This window comes from Enhydra lutris, unplaced genomic scaffold (assembly GCF_002288905.1).
Source record: "Enhydra lutris kenyoni isolate GAN:26980312 unplaced genomic scaffold, ASM228890v2 scaffoldscaffold33, whole genome shotgun sequence".
Lineage (NCBI taxonomy): Eukaryota > Metazoa > Chordata > Mammalia > Carnivora > Mustelidae > Enhydra > Enhydra lutris.
The window spans coordinates 4,699,163-4,713,066 of record NW_019154117.1 but is presented as its reverse complement, the minus strand read 5'-3'; the positions used below and the strand labels follow the sequence as shown (position 1 = coordinate 4,713,066).

The window sequence follows — 13,904 nt, the reverse complement described above, 5'->3', positions numbered from 1 at the left end:
CTCTTTGTCACTAAGACTTGTAAATTTTACTATTAGATGACGGGGTGTGGACCTATTCTTATTGATTTTGAGGGGGGTTCTCTGAACCTCCTGGATTTTGATGCTTGTTCCCTTTGCCGTATTGGGGAAATTCTCTCCAATAATTCTCTCCAATATACCTTCTGCTCCCCTCTCTCTTTCTTCTTCTTCTGGAATCCCAATTATTCTAATGTTGTTTCGTCTTATGGTGTCACTTATCTCTCAAATTCTCCCCTCGTGGTCCAGTAGCTGTTTGTCCCTCTTTTGCTCAGCTTCTTTATTCTCTGTCATTTGGTCTTCTATATCGCTAATTCTTTCTTCTGCCTCATTTATCCTAGCAGTGAGAGCCTCCATTTTTGATTGCACCTCATTAATAGCTTTTTTGATTTCAACTTGGTTAGATTTTAGTTCTTTTATTTCTCCAGAAAGGGCTTTTATATCTCCCGAGAGGGTTTCTCTAATATCTTCCATGCCTTTTTCGAGCCCGGCTAGAACCTTGAGAATCGTTATTTTGAACTCTAGATCTGACATATTACCAATGTCTGTATTGATTAGGTCCCTAGCCTTCGGTACTGCCTCTTGTTCTTTTTTTTTGTGGTGAATTTTTCCCCCTTGTCATTTTGGCCAGATAAGAGTATATGAAGGAGCAAGTAAAATACTAAAAGGGTGGCAACAACCCCAGGAAAATATGCTTTAACCAACTCAGAAGAAATCCCAAATTGTGAGGGGGGAGAAAGGGGATAAAAAGAGGTTCAGAAAGAAAACAAAATAGAATAAAAAAAATAAACAATTAAAAAAAGAAAACGAATAAAGAAAAAGTACAAAAAAGAAAAATATATATATATTAGATAAACTAGTTAAAAAACGTTAAAAAAGAAAAGGGTAAAAGTTAAAAAAAATTTGGCAGAAGAAGAGAAAAAAAAGAAAAGAAAAAAAAAATTAACTGCAAGGCTAAAGAATCATGGGGAGAAAGCCATGAGTGTTCCGTGCTTTGCTTTCTCCTCCTCTGGAATTCCGCTGCTCTCCTTGGTGTTGAAACTGCAGTCCTTGGTAGGTGAACTTGGTCCTGGCTGGGTTTCTTGTTGATCTTCTGGGGGAGGGGCCTGTTGTAGTGATTCTCAAGCGTCTTTGCCCCAGGCGGAGTTGCACCGCCCTTACCCGGGGCTGGGCTGAGTAATCCGCTCGGGTTTGTTTTCGGGAGCTTTTGTTCCCTGAGCGCTTTCCGTAGAGTTCTGGAGGGCCCCGGGGCCCCACTCCTTAGTGCGCCCTCAGAGAACAGCGCCCAGTTACTCCCGTCACCCTGGCCTCCGGCCACGCTCCGAGCTGACCGAGCCTGCGACCGGTTCAAGGTAACCCCGAGCTTAGAGCTCACTACTCGGCTCTGTCTCTGTAGCCGGCTTCCCCGTTCTAATACCTGCAAGCTCTGCGACACTCAGACACCGCGATCCTTCTGTGACCCTGCGGGACCTGAGGCCACGCTGACCCCGCGTGGGCTTCACCCCGGTTAAGCCTCTGGAGCGATGTCCCTCAGCGGAACAGACTTTTAAAAGTCCCGATTTTGTGCTCCGCTGCTCCGCCGCTTGCCGGGAGCCGGCCCCTCCCCCCGCGGTCTATCTTCCCGTCGCTTTGGATTCACTTCTCCACCAGTCCTACCTTTCAGAAAGTGGTTTTTCTGTTTCTAGAATTGCTGTTCTTCTCTTCGCTCTCCCGTTGGATTTGTAGGTGTTTGCAATCTTTAGATAAGCTATGTAGCTGATCTCCCGCTACCTGAAGTAGTCTCAGCGTGCTACTTCCGAGTCTTGTAGTTTTTTCCAGAGAATATATATCTGGCTGGCCCAATATTCTGGGTTTTAAGTTATGGCGGTGTTAAATTAGAGGGTCTGCATTCACTAATCTGTGTTGTCAGTGTGGTCGGTCCAGAGACCACTAGGGTTTTCTAATTTGTTTTTCTCTGAAGAAAAATCTCCAGTTTTCTGTTTGAGGGAAGGTGAGGTATTTCTTAGCTGCTCAGATTGGGAAGATATTATGGGAACCCAGCTGTTGCCTAAACAGGCTTTAAAAGTCTGAAAGTCCTATTACTTTTTGTTCAGCCTTTCTGAGAAATCTCAATTCTCAAGCCTTTTTTGCATCCTACAATGTTAATTTAGTTGTTTCTCAACATTCTTGAATGTAGGTTAAGGATTCTACTCATCCATATGCTACCTAGCTTTTAAAATTTTCTCATACTTCCTCCTCTCCCGTTCATTGTCCTTGTCAGTTTATGCTGTTGAAAAAATCTTCTCTGTTTGAAAAGTTGGGGCTTTAAGAGTCAGAGAAGCTAAGTATTCACATTCAGTGTACTCTCTTTAACTGGAAAAGATTTTGTTTTTGTTTGTTTGTTTGTTTGTTTTTAGAAAGAGAAAGAGAAGCATGAGCAGGGGGAGGGGCAAAGGAAGAGGGAGACTTCTCCCTTCTGAGCAGGGAGCCCTACATGGGGCTCAATCTGAAGACCCCTAAATCATGACTTGAGCTGAAGGCAGATGCTAAACCTCCTGAGCCACCCACAGGTGCCCCAGATTTTAAGTTTTTAAGGGCATATTGTTTTCTGTGTAGTATCAGCTTTAGTATTCCTAAAACTGTTTTTCATTATCATCTTTATTCACATCATGAAGTACTAAATAGTACATTTGTGGTAATATGTCAATATATAAAAACAAAAATAAACTTTTGAAGAATTTAATTTTTTTACAAGGTATATTTGTAATTATGTTTGGGATTTAAATGTTTTTATTGAAAACAAAAGTCTGAGAGCTGAAAAGGTGACTCATTTCTGAGTCTCAGCTTTTATCATTTTTTTTTTTTTTTTTAATTTTATTTGTCAGAGAGCACGCACGAGCAGGGGAAACTGCAGTTGGAGGGAAAAGCAGGCTCTGTGCTGGGCAAGGAGCCCAATGCAGAACTTGATTCCAGGACTCTGAGATCATGACCTTTGGCAATTGCTTAATCGGCTAAGCCATCCAGGCACCCCATAGCTTTTATCATTTTTTATTAGTATTTGGTTAAAGAAAATTTTCCAGGAAACTAAGAATTTTAAAAAATAATGAAAAGCAGATGGGCATTATCAAATAAGTTAGAAAATACAAATTAGGGGAATATGTATGTTTACTATTGGTAATTGGAAAATAAAATAATGACCTATTTATATGTTTCATATATATATATGCACACACATATATATATGCATTATTTAGGTGCTTTGTAAAAATTTTGATTGGCATTTTTGATGCATTTAACAGATGTATTAAAGTATGTCAGATTATGCCACTCTTCTGTTCAGAACCCTCTTATAGTACTAAATAATTGGGACAAACCTACTGAAGACAACTAGAAAAGCTGGAGAAAAAATTTTTTAAATGTGCCTCAAGGCTTTGGAGAGCTAGCAAGTCTGCAAAGAATCACCTGGCAAGGGGGGCAGAGGCCCAGTGAGCTAAGCCCAGTGTGTGAGGTTACAGTGAGCAGGGCTATACATGGTGACTTGATGACTCTCACAGATGTGCTAAGGGAAAGCAGCTAGACATGAAAGAATATGTGCTATGATTTTATTTTATGTAAAATTAAAAATAAAAACAGACCATTTTAATTAGAGTTTATATGGTTGCATATTCTTCGTCTAAAGGAAAAGAAGGACGTGGTTACCAATCTAGTCTGGATATTGGTTACTTCTGTGGGGTGAGGGGATATTGATCAGGAGGAACACTGTTGGGGGCTTTCAGATTCTGATAATTCTTGGCCTTAGTGCTCGCTCATTCCACAGGTGTCTACTTTGGGATATTACTGAGATGTACAGTCTTGACTTTTTGTATTCTTCTCTAATGTATTATTCATAATGGAAAACTTATTAAAAATTGAAGATACTGGGGCGCCTGGGTGGCTCAGTGGATTAAAGCCTCTGCCTTCGGCTCAGGTCATGATCCCAGGGTCCTGGGATCGAGCCCCACATCGGGCTCTCTGCTGAGCAGGGAACCTGCTTCCTCCTCTCTCCTCTCTCTCTGCCTGCCTCTTTGCCTACTTGTGATCTCTGTCTGTCAAATAAATAAATAAAATCTTTAAAAAAAAAAAAATTGAAGATACTTCAATGATTCCCTATATATAAATTTAAGGAAAAGCCAAGGAAGTTTTTATTGTGTATTGTAAAGCCCTATAAATTTGGCCTTGTTTTACATCTGTTACCTCATCTACTTCTACTTCTCCTTCCCTCCTTGCACTCCACTCCATCTGCATGGGCTTCTTTGATCTACACTGAACATGCCAGAAATGCTACAGAGTAGGGCCTTTGTACTTGGTATATCTCCTTGAGTACTTTCCTCAAAATACACCTGCATGGGAAAAACTGTTTAATATTGTATCCTTCTCCCATACTGTTTCCTATGATTGCTTTATTATTTTTTTCTGTAGTACTTATCAGTCTCTACAACACTGTACAACTTTTTTTTTTTTTAACTTGACAGCCTCCTAATAAATGGAAGGCAAAGATTTTGACGTTTTTGAATACCTGCCACATCCTTAGCACCTAAAACAGTGCTGGGTGAATAGTGGGCACCTGGAAAATACTTGCTACAGAAATCAGTTAATTTTAATCTAAGCAGTGGTTCAGGGAAATAATGCTCCGTGCTACCTTTACCACTTTTTTTGTCATCTAAAATAGTTTGTAGTTTTACTGAAAAACAAAATTCCTACAAAAAAGGTAATAAATATGCCATGTTTAGATAATTGATTATATAGCTTATTTGGGAATTAAATAAAGTCTACAGTATTTTATTTTAAACAGAGCTGTACTTATATTGGATCTTATAGTGTTTACTATTGTGATCATCCAAAAATAAAGTGCTATATTGTAGTGTGCTGTGTTTTTGTGCTTATTAAACTAATAGTCATGATGATCTTTGCCTTAGAATTTTTAATCTAAGACATCCTTGATTTGACAAATAAAAAACAGATGGTAGAGCTGAATCTATTCTGTTTTCTATAGTCAAAACAAAATAACATATAAGCTTAATAGTTTCATTCACTTATTGAATACTTGTTGAATGAAACAGTATGTTTATTGAAGGAAAATTATACTGATTACAGTTTATTTGGACCTTTAAAACCTTCATTATTTTTCTTTATTATAGCAGCTTCATGGAGTTTGGCCACAAGATGTTGTTGATGGAACTTGTGTAGCAGTAAATAACAAGTATCGACTCATGGCATTTGGTTGTGCAAGGTAATTAATAGAGACTTCTTCATTTTTTTTTTAAAAGATTTTATTTATTTGACAGAGAGATCACAAGTAGGCAGAGAGGCAGGCAGAGGGGGAGGAAGGGAAGCAGGCTCCCCGCTGAGCAGAGAGCTCGATGCAGGGCTTGATCCCAGGACTCTGGGATCACGACCCGAGCTGAAGGTAGAGGGAGGCCCTGACCCACTGAGCCACCCAGGTGCCTCTATTTTTCTTTTTTAAAAATAATCCCTTCTTCTGGCTAGTATCCAAAATCTATAAAGAACTTAAACTCAACACTTAAAAAATAAAAAATCAGTTAAGAAATTGGCAGAAAACAACAGAATTCTGCAAAGAACACAACAGATAGCTTACAGACACATGAGAAAATGCTCGACATCACTCATCAGGGAAATACAAATCAGAGTCACAATGAGATATCACCTCACCAGTTAGAATGGCTAAAATGAACAGCTCAGGAAACAGTAGATGTTGGTGAGGATGTGGAGAAAGGGGAACCCTCTCACATTGTTGTTAGGAATGCAAACTGGTGTGGCCACTCTGGAAAACAGTATGGAAGTTCCTCAAAAAGTTAAAAATAAGACTACCCTATGACCCTGCAATTGCACTACTGGGTATTTATCCAAAGGATACAAAAATGCTGATTTGAAGGGGCACATGCACCCCAGTGTTTATAGCAGCATTATCCACAGTACCCAAAACACAGAACCCAAATGTCTATTAAGTAATGAATGGCTAAATAAGAGGTGGTGTACATGTACAATGGAATATTACTCAGCCATCAAAAAGAATCAAATCTTGCAATTGCAGTGACATGGATGGAACTGGAGTATACTATGCTAAGCAAAATCAGTCAGAGAAAGATACCATATGAGGTCTTCAAAAAAAAAAAAAAAAAAGATTTTATTTACTTGAGAAAGAACATAAGCAGGGGGAGGGATAAAGGGAGAGGGACAGGTAGACTCTCTGCTGGAGCAGGCACAGGACTCCATCCCAGGACCCTGAGACCATGACCTGAGCCAAAGTAAAATACTTAACTGACAGAGCCACCCAGGTGCCCCAAAAAATACCATATGATTTCACTTATGTGGAATTTAAGAAATAAAACAGATGAACATAGGGGAGAGAAGGAAAAATAAAATAAAAATAGAAGGAGGCAAACCATAAGAGATTCTTAACAGTAGGGAACAAACAGGGTTGCTGGAGGGGAAGTTGGTGGGGGGATGGGCTAGACAGGCGATGGGCATTAAGGAGGGCAGTTGTGATGAGCACTGGGCATTGTGTGCAACTGATGAATCACTAAATTCTACCACTGAAACTAATACTACACTATACATTAACTAAGTAGAATTTAAATAAAATCTATAAAATAAATAAAATGTAAATAAATAACTAAAATAAAATTTAAATAAAATACACTATATGTTAACTAAGTAGAATTTAAATAAAAATCCTTTTTAAGACATCAGTGTTGACATTGCCTTTGAATTTGTGGATGTGCCTTAATGAACAAATTTAAAGCTCACACATAGGATCAATTTCTTGTTTTAATTCTGACAGTGCAAGTTTTAGAAGTAAAATACTGAGTGAGTACAGATTATTCACTCAACAAGTATCTTTGCATCTCCCATGCACCAGGCATAATTCTAAGCACTTGGGATATGTTAGAAAAGAATAAGATAACTGACTTTATCAAGTTTATATTTTAGCTCAAATAAAAAGATTATATTAGAATCTTAATAGTAATGCCTTACAATATGTAGAGTGCTTTTTTAGCCGCAAAACTCTCTTGAATACGAAATTTTATTTTGTCCTCAAAATGAGACTTAGTGGTTCTATAGAACATACATCTAGTATTATTTCTAGCTAAATCAAGTTGAGTATCACAATATTTTGATTAGTGTAAATAATACATGTTACAAATCATACTCCATAATCTGTGAAGTGGTGAATCCTACATACTGCTTCTCAGGAGATAAATGCAGAAATAGAAGTAAATTCAGCTCAGTATAATAAAGAAAAGTGTATTTTTTTTCTTATTTGGGATTTGATTTGGTCACATTTTGTTTAGATTTTTTAAATCTATGTTTATTAGCACATTTTGCCTATAATTTTTTTTCTTACTCCACTAATTAATCGAGGTTATGCTTGTGTCACAAAGCAAATTGAAGACCTGTTCCTCTCTTTCTGTGCTTGAATGTCTGCTTGAATTTGTCAATGAAGCTATCTGAGCCTAGAATTTTCTTTGTGGGAATTTTTTGATTACTGATTCAATTCAGTTTTAAAAGTAAATTTAAGGTTTAGATTTTTCTCTTTTCCTAAGTCATTTTGACAAGTTAGATTTTTCCAGGAATTGGTATCTTTCATTTTACTGTCAAATAAATTGGCTAAAAATTTAAAATATCCTTTTTAACTTTCATATTATAAAGTAAAAACATACTTAGAGGAAAGTGCATAGTCCAAATACTCAGTTTTACAAATATTACAAACACCCATCTGTTCACAAACTGGGTTAGGAAATAGAGTGTTGCGAGCCAGCCCCACTACTTCCTAAATCCCAACACACTTAAAAGGAACCAATTTTCTGTCTTTGTGACGATCGTTTCCTTGTCTTTATAGTTTTACCACCCCTGCATGCGATCCTAAAGAGCGTAATTCAGTTTTACCTGATTCTGAACTTTATGGGAATAGAATCATATTCTAAATACATTTTGGGTCTTCTTGCTTCTTTGAGTCAGCATTGTTAAATTCATCCATGCTGTTTGCCAGTGGCAAAAATCATTTTTTGATTGATTTATAGTTTTCCAGTATATGAATATGTCATAATTTATCTGATTTGTTATTTAATGGACATTTATATTGTTTCTTGGATTATAAATAAAGGGGGAACATTTTCTTATATAACTCAGTGTCTTTGTCATACATGAGAAAATTAATGATACATCCCAAATAAGATCTAATTCTCAATCCATACTCAGACTAACCTAGTTGTCACCAAAATTTCATTTATAGCTCCTTGTTTTAACCAGAGTCAATCAAAATTAATGATTTGTGTTTGGTTATTGTTTCCATGTAGTTGCCTTTTTCCTGTAACAATCCATACACCTTTTTCTTATTTTCATAACATCAACTCTTTTTTTTTTTTTTTTTTTGATTTTTTTGGGGGTGCCTGGTGGCTCAGTGGGTTAAAGCCTCTGCCTTTGTTTGGCTCAGGTTATGATCCCAGGGTCCTGGGATCAAGCCCCACATCAGGCTCTCTGCTCACTGGGGAGCCTGCTTCCCCCTATCTCTCTGCCTCTTCTCTGCCTACTTGTGATCTCTGTCTGTCAAATAAATAAATAAAAATCTTTTAAAAAGAAAAAAGATATTGTTTATTTGACAGAGACACAGAGGACACACGCAAGGGGAGTGGGAGAAGGAGAAGCAGGCTTCCTACTGAGCAGGGAGCCCGATGTGGGCCTTGATCCCAGGACCCTGGGACAATGATCTGAGCCAAAGGCAGATGCTTAACGACTGAGCCACCCAGGTGCCCTAGACATCAACTTTTTAAGAGTTCAGGCCAGTTGTTTATAGAATGTCCGGCACTCTAAATGTCTCGTTTCCTCATAGTTAGTTCCTCTAAACCAGCCATGACTGGAACCTTGAAGCTGGTCCTTGCCGAGCCAATCCAGTCAGACACGTGAGCATCTGACAGGAGCAGTGGGGCGGTGGTCCCACACGGCCTGCAGTCAGCGCGGCCTCTCGGGGCTGCTAGGGCCGGATGGGAGAGCCCACCAGAGGTTCTCTGCTTCTTCCCCAGGGCAGTGAAGGTGGAATCTCAGCCTTCGGCCTCTGTCATCTCACTTTTCATCAGTTGGGAGAGTACCACACCTTTTTTTTGGTGGGCGGGTGGTGATGCTGGGTTGGGGTGGAGGTTTTGTGATTGTCGTTGTGTGACGGAACAGACCAGTGGCTTCTAGGTCTGGTCTTCCAGCTCTTACCAGGATTAATTGCCCTGAACACTCAACTGTAGCTGCTGTCCTTCGAGTTCTGTAAGAAGCTGACTTTTGTCTAGGATGCCAGTTTGCAAGGGGATCAGTCTTACAACTTACCTGTCCTGGGATCGAGCCCCGCATTGGGCTCCCTGCTCATGCTCTCTCACTATCTCTGTCACTCTCTCTCAAATAAATAAGGAAAATCCTAAAAAAGAAAAGGGGTGGGGAGGTTTGACCAGATGCTGGTTAAACATTTTTATCATGTGGTGTTATGTGCAGCACCTGTGGCACCACGCAGCAGTAAGGTTAAGTTGTCCTGGTATTAGTGATACTAAATTTGGTCATTTGTGATTGTAGCCATATCTCTATTATAGAGAGAGCTTGTTTTGCTTTGAGATTAATGAGTGGTGTCTTACGCATAAAGAAATATTTTTCTCTTATAATGGGTGAACGAGAAGTGGAAATAAAAATAATTTAAACAATATAGGCCTTCACAACCCTCAGATTGTTTTTCAGAGTCCATAGTCTCTCATGGTTCACCTCCCCTTCCAATTTCCCTCAACTCCCTTCTCCTCTCCATCTCCCCTTGTCCTCCATGTTGTTATGCTCCACAAATAAGTATTAGGGAGGGCACGGATTGCATGGAGCACTGGGTGTGGTGCAAAAACAATGAATACTGTTACGCTGAAAAGAAATAAAAAATTAAAAAAAGAAAACAATATAGGCCTTAAAGAATACGGAAAAGGTTAGCTGTCAGTCTTTGCAAGTGTTGACTTAGCTCCTGTTTCTTGTATTAGAAGTCGTGGACTCTCCTCACGGACGCGTTAGAGCTCAGCAACCCAGAGTTCCCGCTTGACGGTTGCCAGGTGCAAAACAAAAACAAGGAAAACCTGTGGGCTCCTTAGTGCTTTCAGCAAAGTGTCGAATTGGGCAGGTAGCCTGGAGCGATACCTATTCCCAGGCATTTGGCTTCTGACTAAGCTGGAATGACAAACCAGATTCTCTCTCCCACGTCAGGGAGAAAATGGACAAAAATATGGAAGAGTAAAACAATATGAGTTCGAGACCGAGAACATCAGGCAACAAAGGACACTGGTCCCTGAAAGATAGGAAATAAAACTCTACGAATACCTCAGCTTTAATTACCTTGAGAGAGTTTCTAGGCTGCGGCACGAGGCTGGAGAGACAGAACCTGGCAGGTTGCTTAGGTTGAGTTACAGGGAAGTGAAAATCTGGGGAGACTAAAGCAGCTAGGACTCGGGACAGCGAGCCAGAGACAACAGAGTGGCACAAAGAAGGCACTCCAGAGTGCTGGAGAGGGTCTCTCTTGAGTATTCAGTATGGAAGATCCAGAAAGAGATCCAAATCAAACATTGTAGGAGAAAAGAATAATAAACCTGAAAAACATAGCCAGAGAAATTATTCAGAATGAAAGAGAGAGGAAACAGATTGAAAACCACAGCATCAGTGAGCTGTGCAGTAAGTTCACGTGGCCTCTTAGCACAGGTGTTTTACTGAGCCCCAGTCCTGATCCTTGAGAAGAGCTGACCTGGCTGGTTGTGGGTCAGAACATTAATGTTAGATTTTGATCTGAAAATAGTTCCATAAGCAAAAATGGTATTTTTTATGATCATAATTAGGTCAATTTTGAAATGTAGCTTAGAAGTAATATTATAAAGTTTTTGTTTTGGTTTCTGGCCCTTCCTAAAATTGGCCCTTGTTAAGATTTCTTAAATGAAATCATTGTATATACCACTTTCACAAAATGACATATGCCATGTGTGTAGATACAAAAATGGTATTGGGTAGAAAACATAATGAAAATCTGTAAATTACTATCCAGCATGAGAAATAGCACATTACCAGGGTGGATGCAGCCCCAGCTTCCCCCTTCTTTATTTATTTAATTTTTTTGAAGATTTTATTTATTTGGCAAAGAGAGACAGGGAGAGTGGGAACACAAGCAGGGGGAGTGGAAGAGGGAGAAATAGGCTTCCCACTGAGCAGGGAGACCAATGTGGGCCTCGATCCAAGGACCCTGGGATCATGACCTGAGCCGAAGGCAGACGCTTAACGACTGAGCCACCCAGGTGCCCTGTCCCCCTCATTTAACATCCCTCCTTCTCCACCAGAGATGGTGTGTCCATTAGCTCTTTATTGCATTTTTACCACAAGTGTATTTACTATGTTTTGAATGTTTTTGAATAGACCCAGAATTATACTACATATGTACATCCTGGCTGTGTGCTTTAATGCCTGTCGCTGCTGTCCTAGACAGCTGTACGAGCAGAGCACAGTTTATGCTTCCTTTCTCTTGCTGGACACTTCAGGTTGCTGCGGCTGTTGGGCGTTTATACACAGTACTACAGTGAACATTGTGCATGCCCTTTGATAACAGACAAGAATATTCCTGGGATATATTTAGAGGGAAATTTTTACTGGGTTACAAATATGCATTTGTTCAGATTTATGAGACTGCAAATCATTTACAAAATGGGTTTAGCCTAGTTTATGCGCTTACCAGCAGAATGTAACAGTTCCACAGTAATGCTCTCTATATTTGTATTTCTCTTTTTCATTAAAGGCTTTTTTGTTTTTCGCAGTGGTTCTGTACAGGTTTATACAATAGATAACACCACCGGAGCTATGCTGCTGTCCCATAAACTAGAGCTAACAGCAAAACAGTATCCTGGTGAGTCCTTTTTTTTTTTTTTTTTTTTTTTACTTTAATTTTTGATGTACAGGTAATGGTGTGGATGGGTAGCGACTGGGGATTTTAAATGATGCATGCTCTCGGTCAAATACAGTTAACATATAACTGTATTTTGCATGGCCCACGTACTAGGATTTCCTGGTACCTAGAAAGGTTCCCAAGGATCCTCCTTTTATTGTTTGATTAGTCTTCTGTGTCCTCACTAATTTTAGCCTTTATAGTCTTTCTCTGGACTCTGCTCTAGTCTTTTACCTGATTTCATTGCCTTTTTTATTTTATGCCTTCTAATTCAGTTTATTCATTCAGCAAATACTTACGAAATACCTGCTGTAGGCCAGACATTGTTCTAACTAGTGGATACACATCGGTAAACAAAGCAGTCTTTTTCGGAACTCCGTAGGGAATCTTCAGTGGACCCTCATAGGATTAATTCCAAAGTCTGTCATTAAAAGGCTTTTGACCAAAACTAACAGAAAACCCAAGTTACTGTGGCTTAGATAGGATTTATTTTCTCTGCTAGCAAGAAATCCAAAGGTGAGTTGCTGCGGGCATTTGGTCTTTCCAACATTTGGTCTTTCCTTCATGGCCTCAGGTAGCTTCTGAGCTGCAAGCATTACTCCTGTGTTTGAGTCAAGAAGAAAGGAGGAAATAGGGCATATTTGGTTTTTTGATCAGGAAAGCAAAAGATTTCTCAGCAGCAGCCCCACCTGTTCCAGCCATCTTCCACTTCATCTGGTTGGCCATCTTTATGTCTCATTGGCTACCTTAGGATTTTCCTAGCCTTTATGGTAGAAGTGGGCAAGGGAGAATGAGGATGGAAATAGATGTGGCATTAACCAGCCACTAGCGTCTACCACATGATGGCTGAATATTTTTGCTGAATATTTCTGGCATTATTTCTAGTTTACTCAGCTCTTACTGTCTCCATACTTTTACCATAGCACCTCTACGTTAAAAGAAATACCAGATGTTCTGTTTATTAGGTAGTTAGGTCTAAATCCTAGTAGCATTTTCAAAAAGTAATACACGTAAATGGAAAGAAAAATAGTATTTTATTTTTATTTGTAAACACTTTTTTGCTAATAGATTGTCTGTGCTTATTGGACACTGTACAGTTTCTCAGACCTTGGAGTCAGATTGGGTACAGTCACCCACATTTCCTGTTCCACATTGATTTTCACATGACACTTTTTCTACAACAACTCCTAAAAAGCCACCTTCACAAAGATGTAACATCATCAAAATAAATGTAGTCACATAATAAAATCTTTAAAAAAAAAAAAAAGGGCGCCTGGGTGGCTCAGCGGGTTGGGCCGCTGCCTTCGGCTTGGGTCATGATTCTGGGGTCCTGGGATCAAGTCCCGTGTCGGGCTCTCTGCTCAGCAGGGAGCTTGCTTCCCTCTCACTCTCTCTCCCTGCCTCTTCACCTACTTGTGATCTCTGTCAAATAAATAAATAAAATCTTTTTAAAAAATAAATAAATAAATAAATAAATGTAGTCATAGCCTAATATAGCTGTGAACTGCCTGAGCTAATAACTTACATTGTGTCTAACAGATACTATATATCACTGTATTTATTTGATATTGTCTCTTGAAGATTGTCTCATGGTATCCCGGATACCCTGCACACAGACCTAGGAACTGCAGTCTGACTCTTAACCAAACCACCTGCAGATTCTTGAGAGAGGGTCTACGTATATTGGTCTTTCAAGATACAGCTAAAATGAAATCTCGTTTTATGAACTAGACAGAATGCTGTTCCCTCCTGTGCCTCAGTATATTTTGCATATACTATCTTTCTTATCATTGTTAATGTTTTATTGAACTTACCAACTTACGGTCTTATTTTCTGCTAGCTTCAGGGTAGGAATGTAGGATTTTTCTATCTCTTCGTACCGAGTGAGTTCAGTTTAGTGAGAGGCATAGTTAACGAGCGTGAT

At 39.3% G+C, this 13,904-nt stretch overlaps 1 protein-coding gene across 5 annotated transcripts in view; it reads left to right on the top strand.

The window, feature by feature from the left end:
• LOC111153545 (RIC1 homolog, RAB6A GEF complex partner 1) overlaps positions 1-13,904 on the top strand; it is a 160,811-nt gene that overhangs the window by 108,538 nt on the left and 38,369 nt on the right. For all 5 annotated transcript variants that reach the window (XM_022512620.1, XM_022512622.1, XM_022512621.1 and 2 more), the window contains 2 exons: positions 5,172-5,263; positions 11,853-11,941. In XM_022512620.1, coding sequence (XP_022368328.1) covers positions 5,172-5,263; positions 11,853-11,941 — 181 coding nt within the window. The remainder of the gene's footprint in view (positions 1-5,171; positions 5,264-11,852; positions 11,942-13,904) is intronic.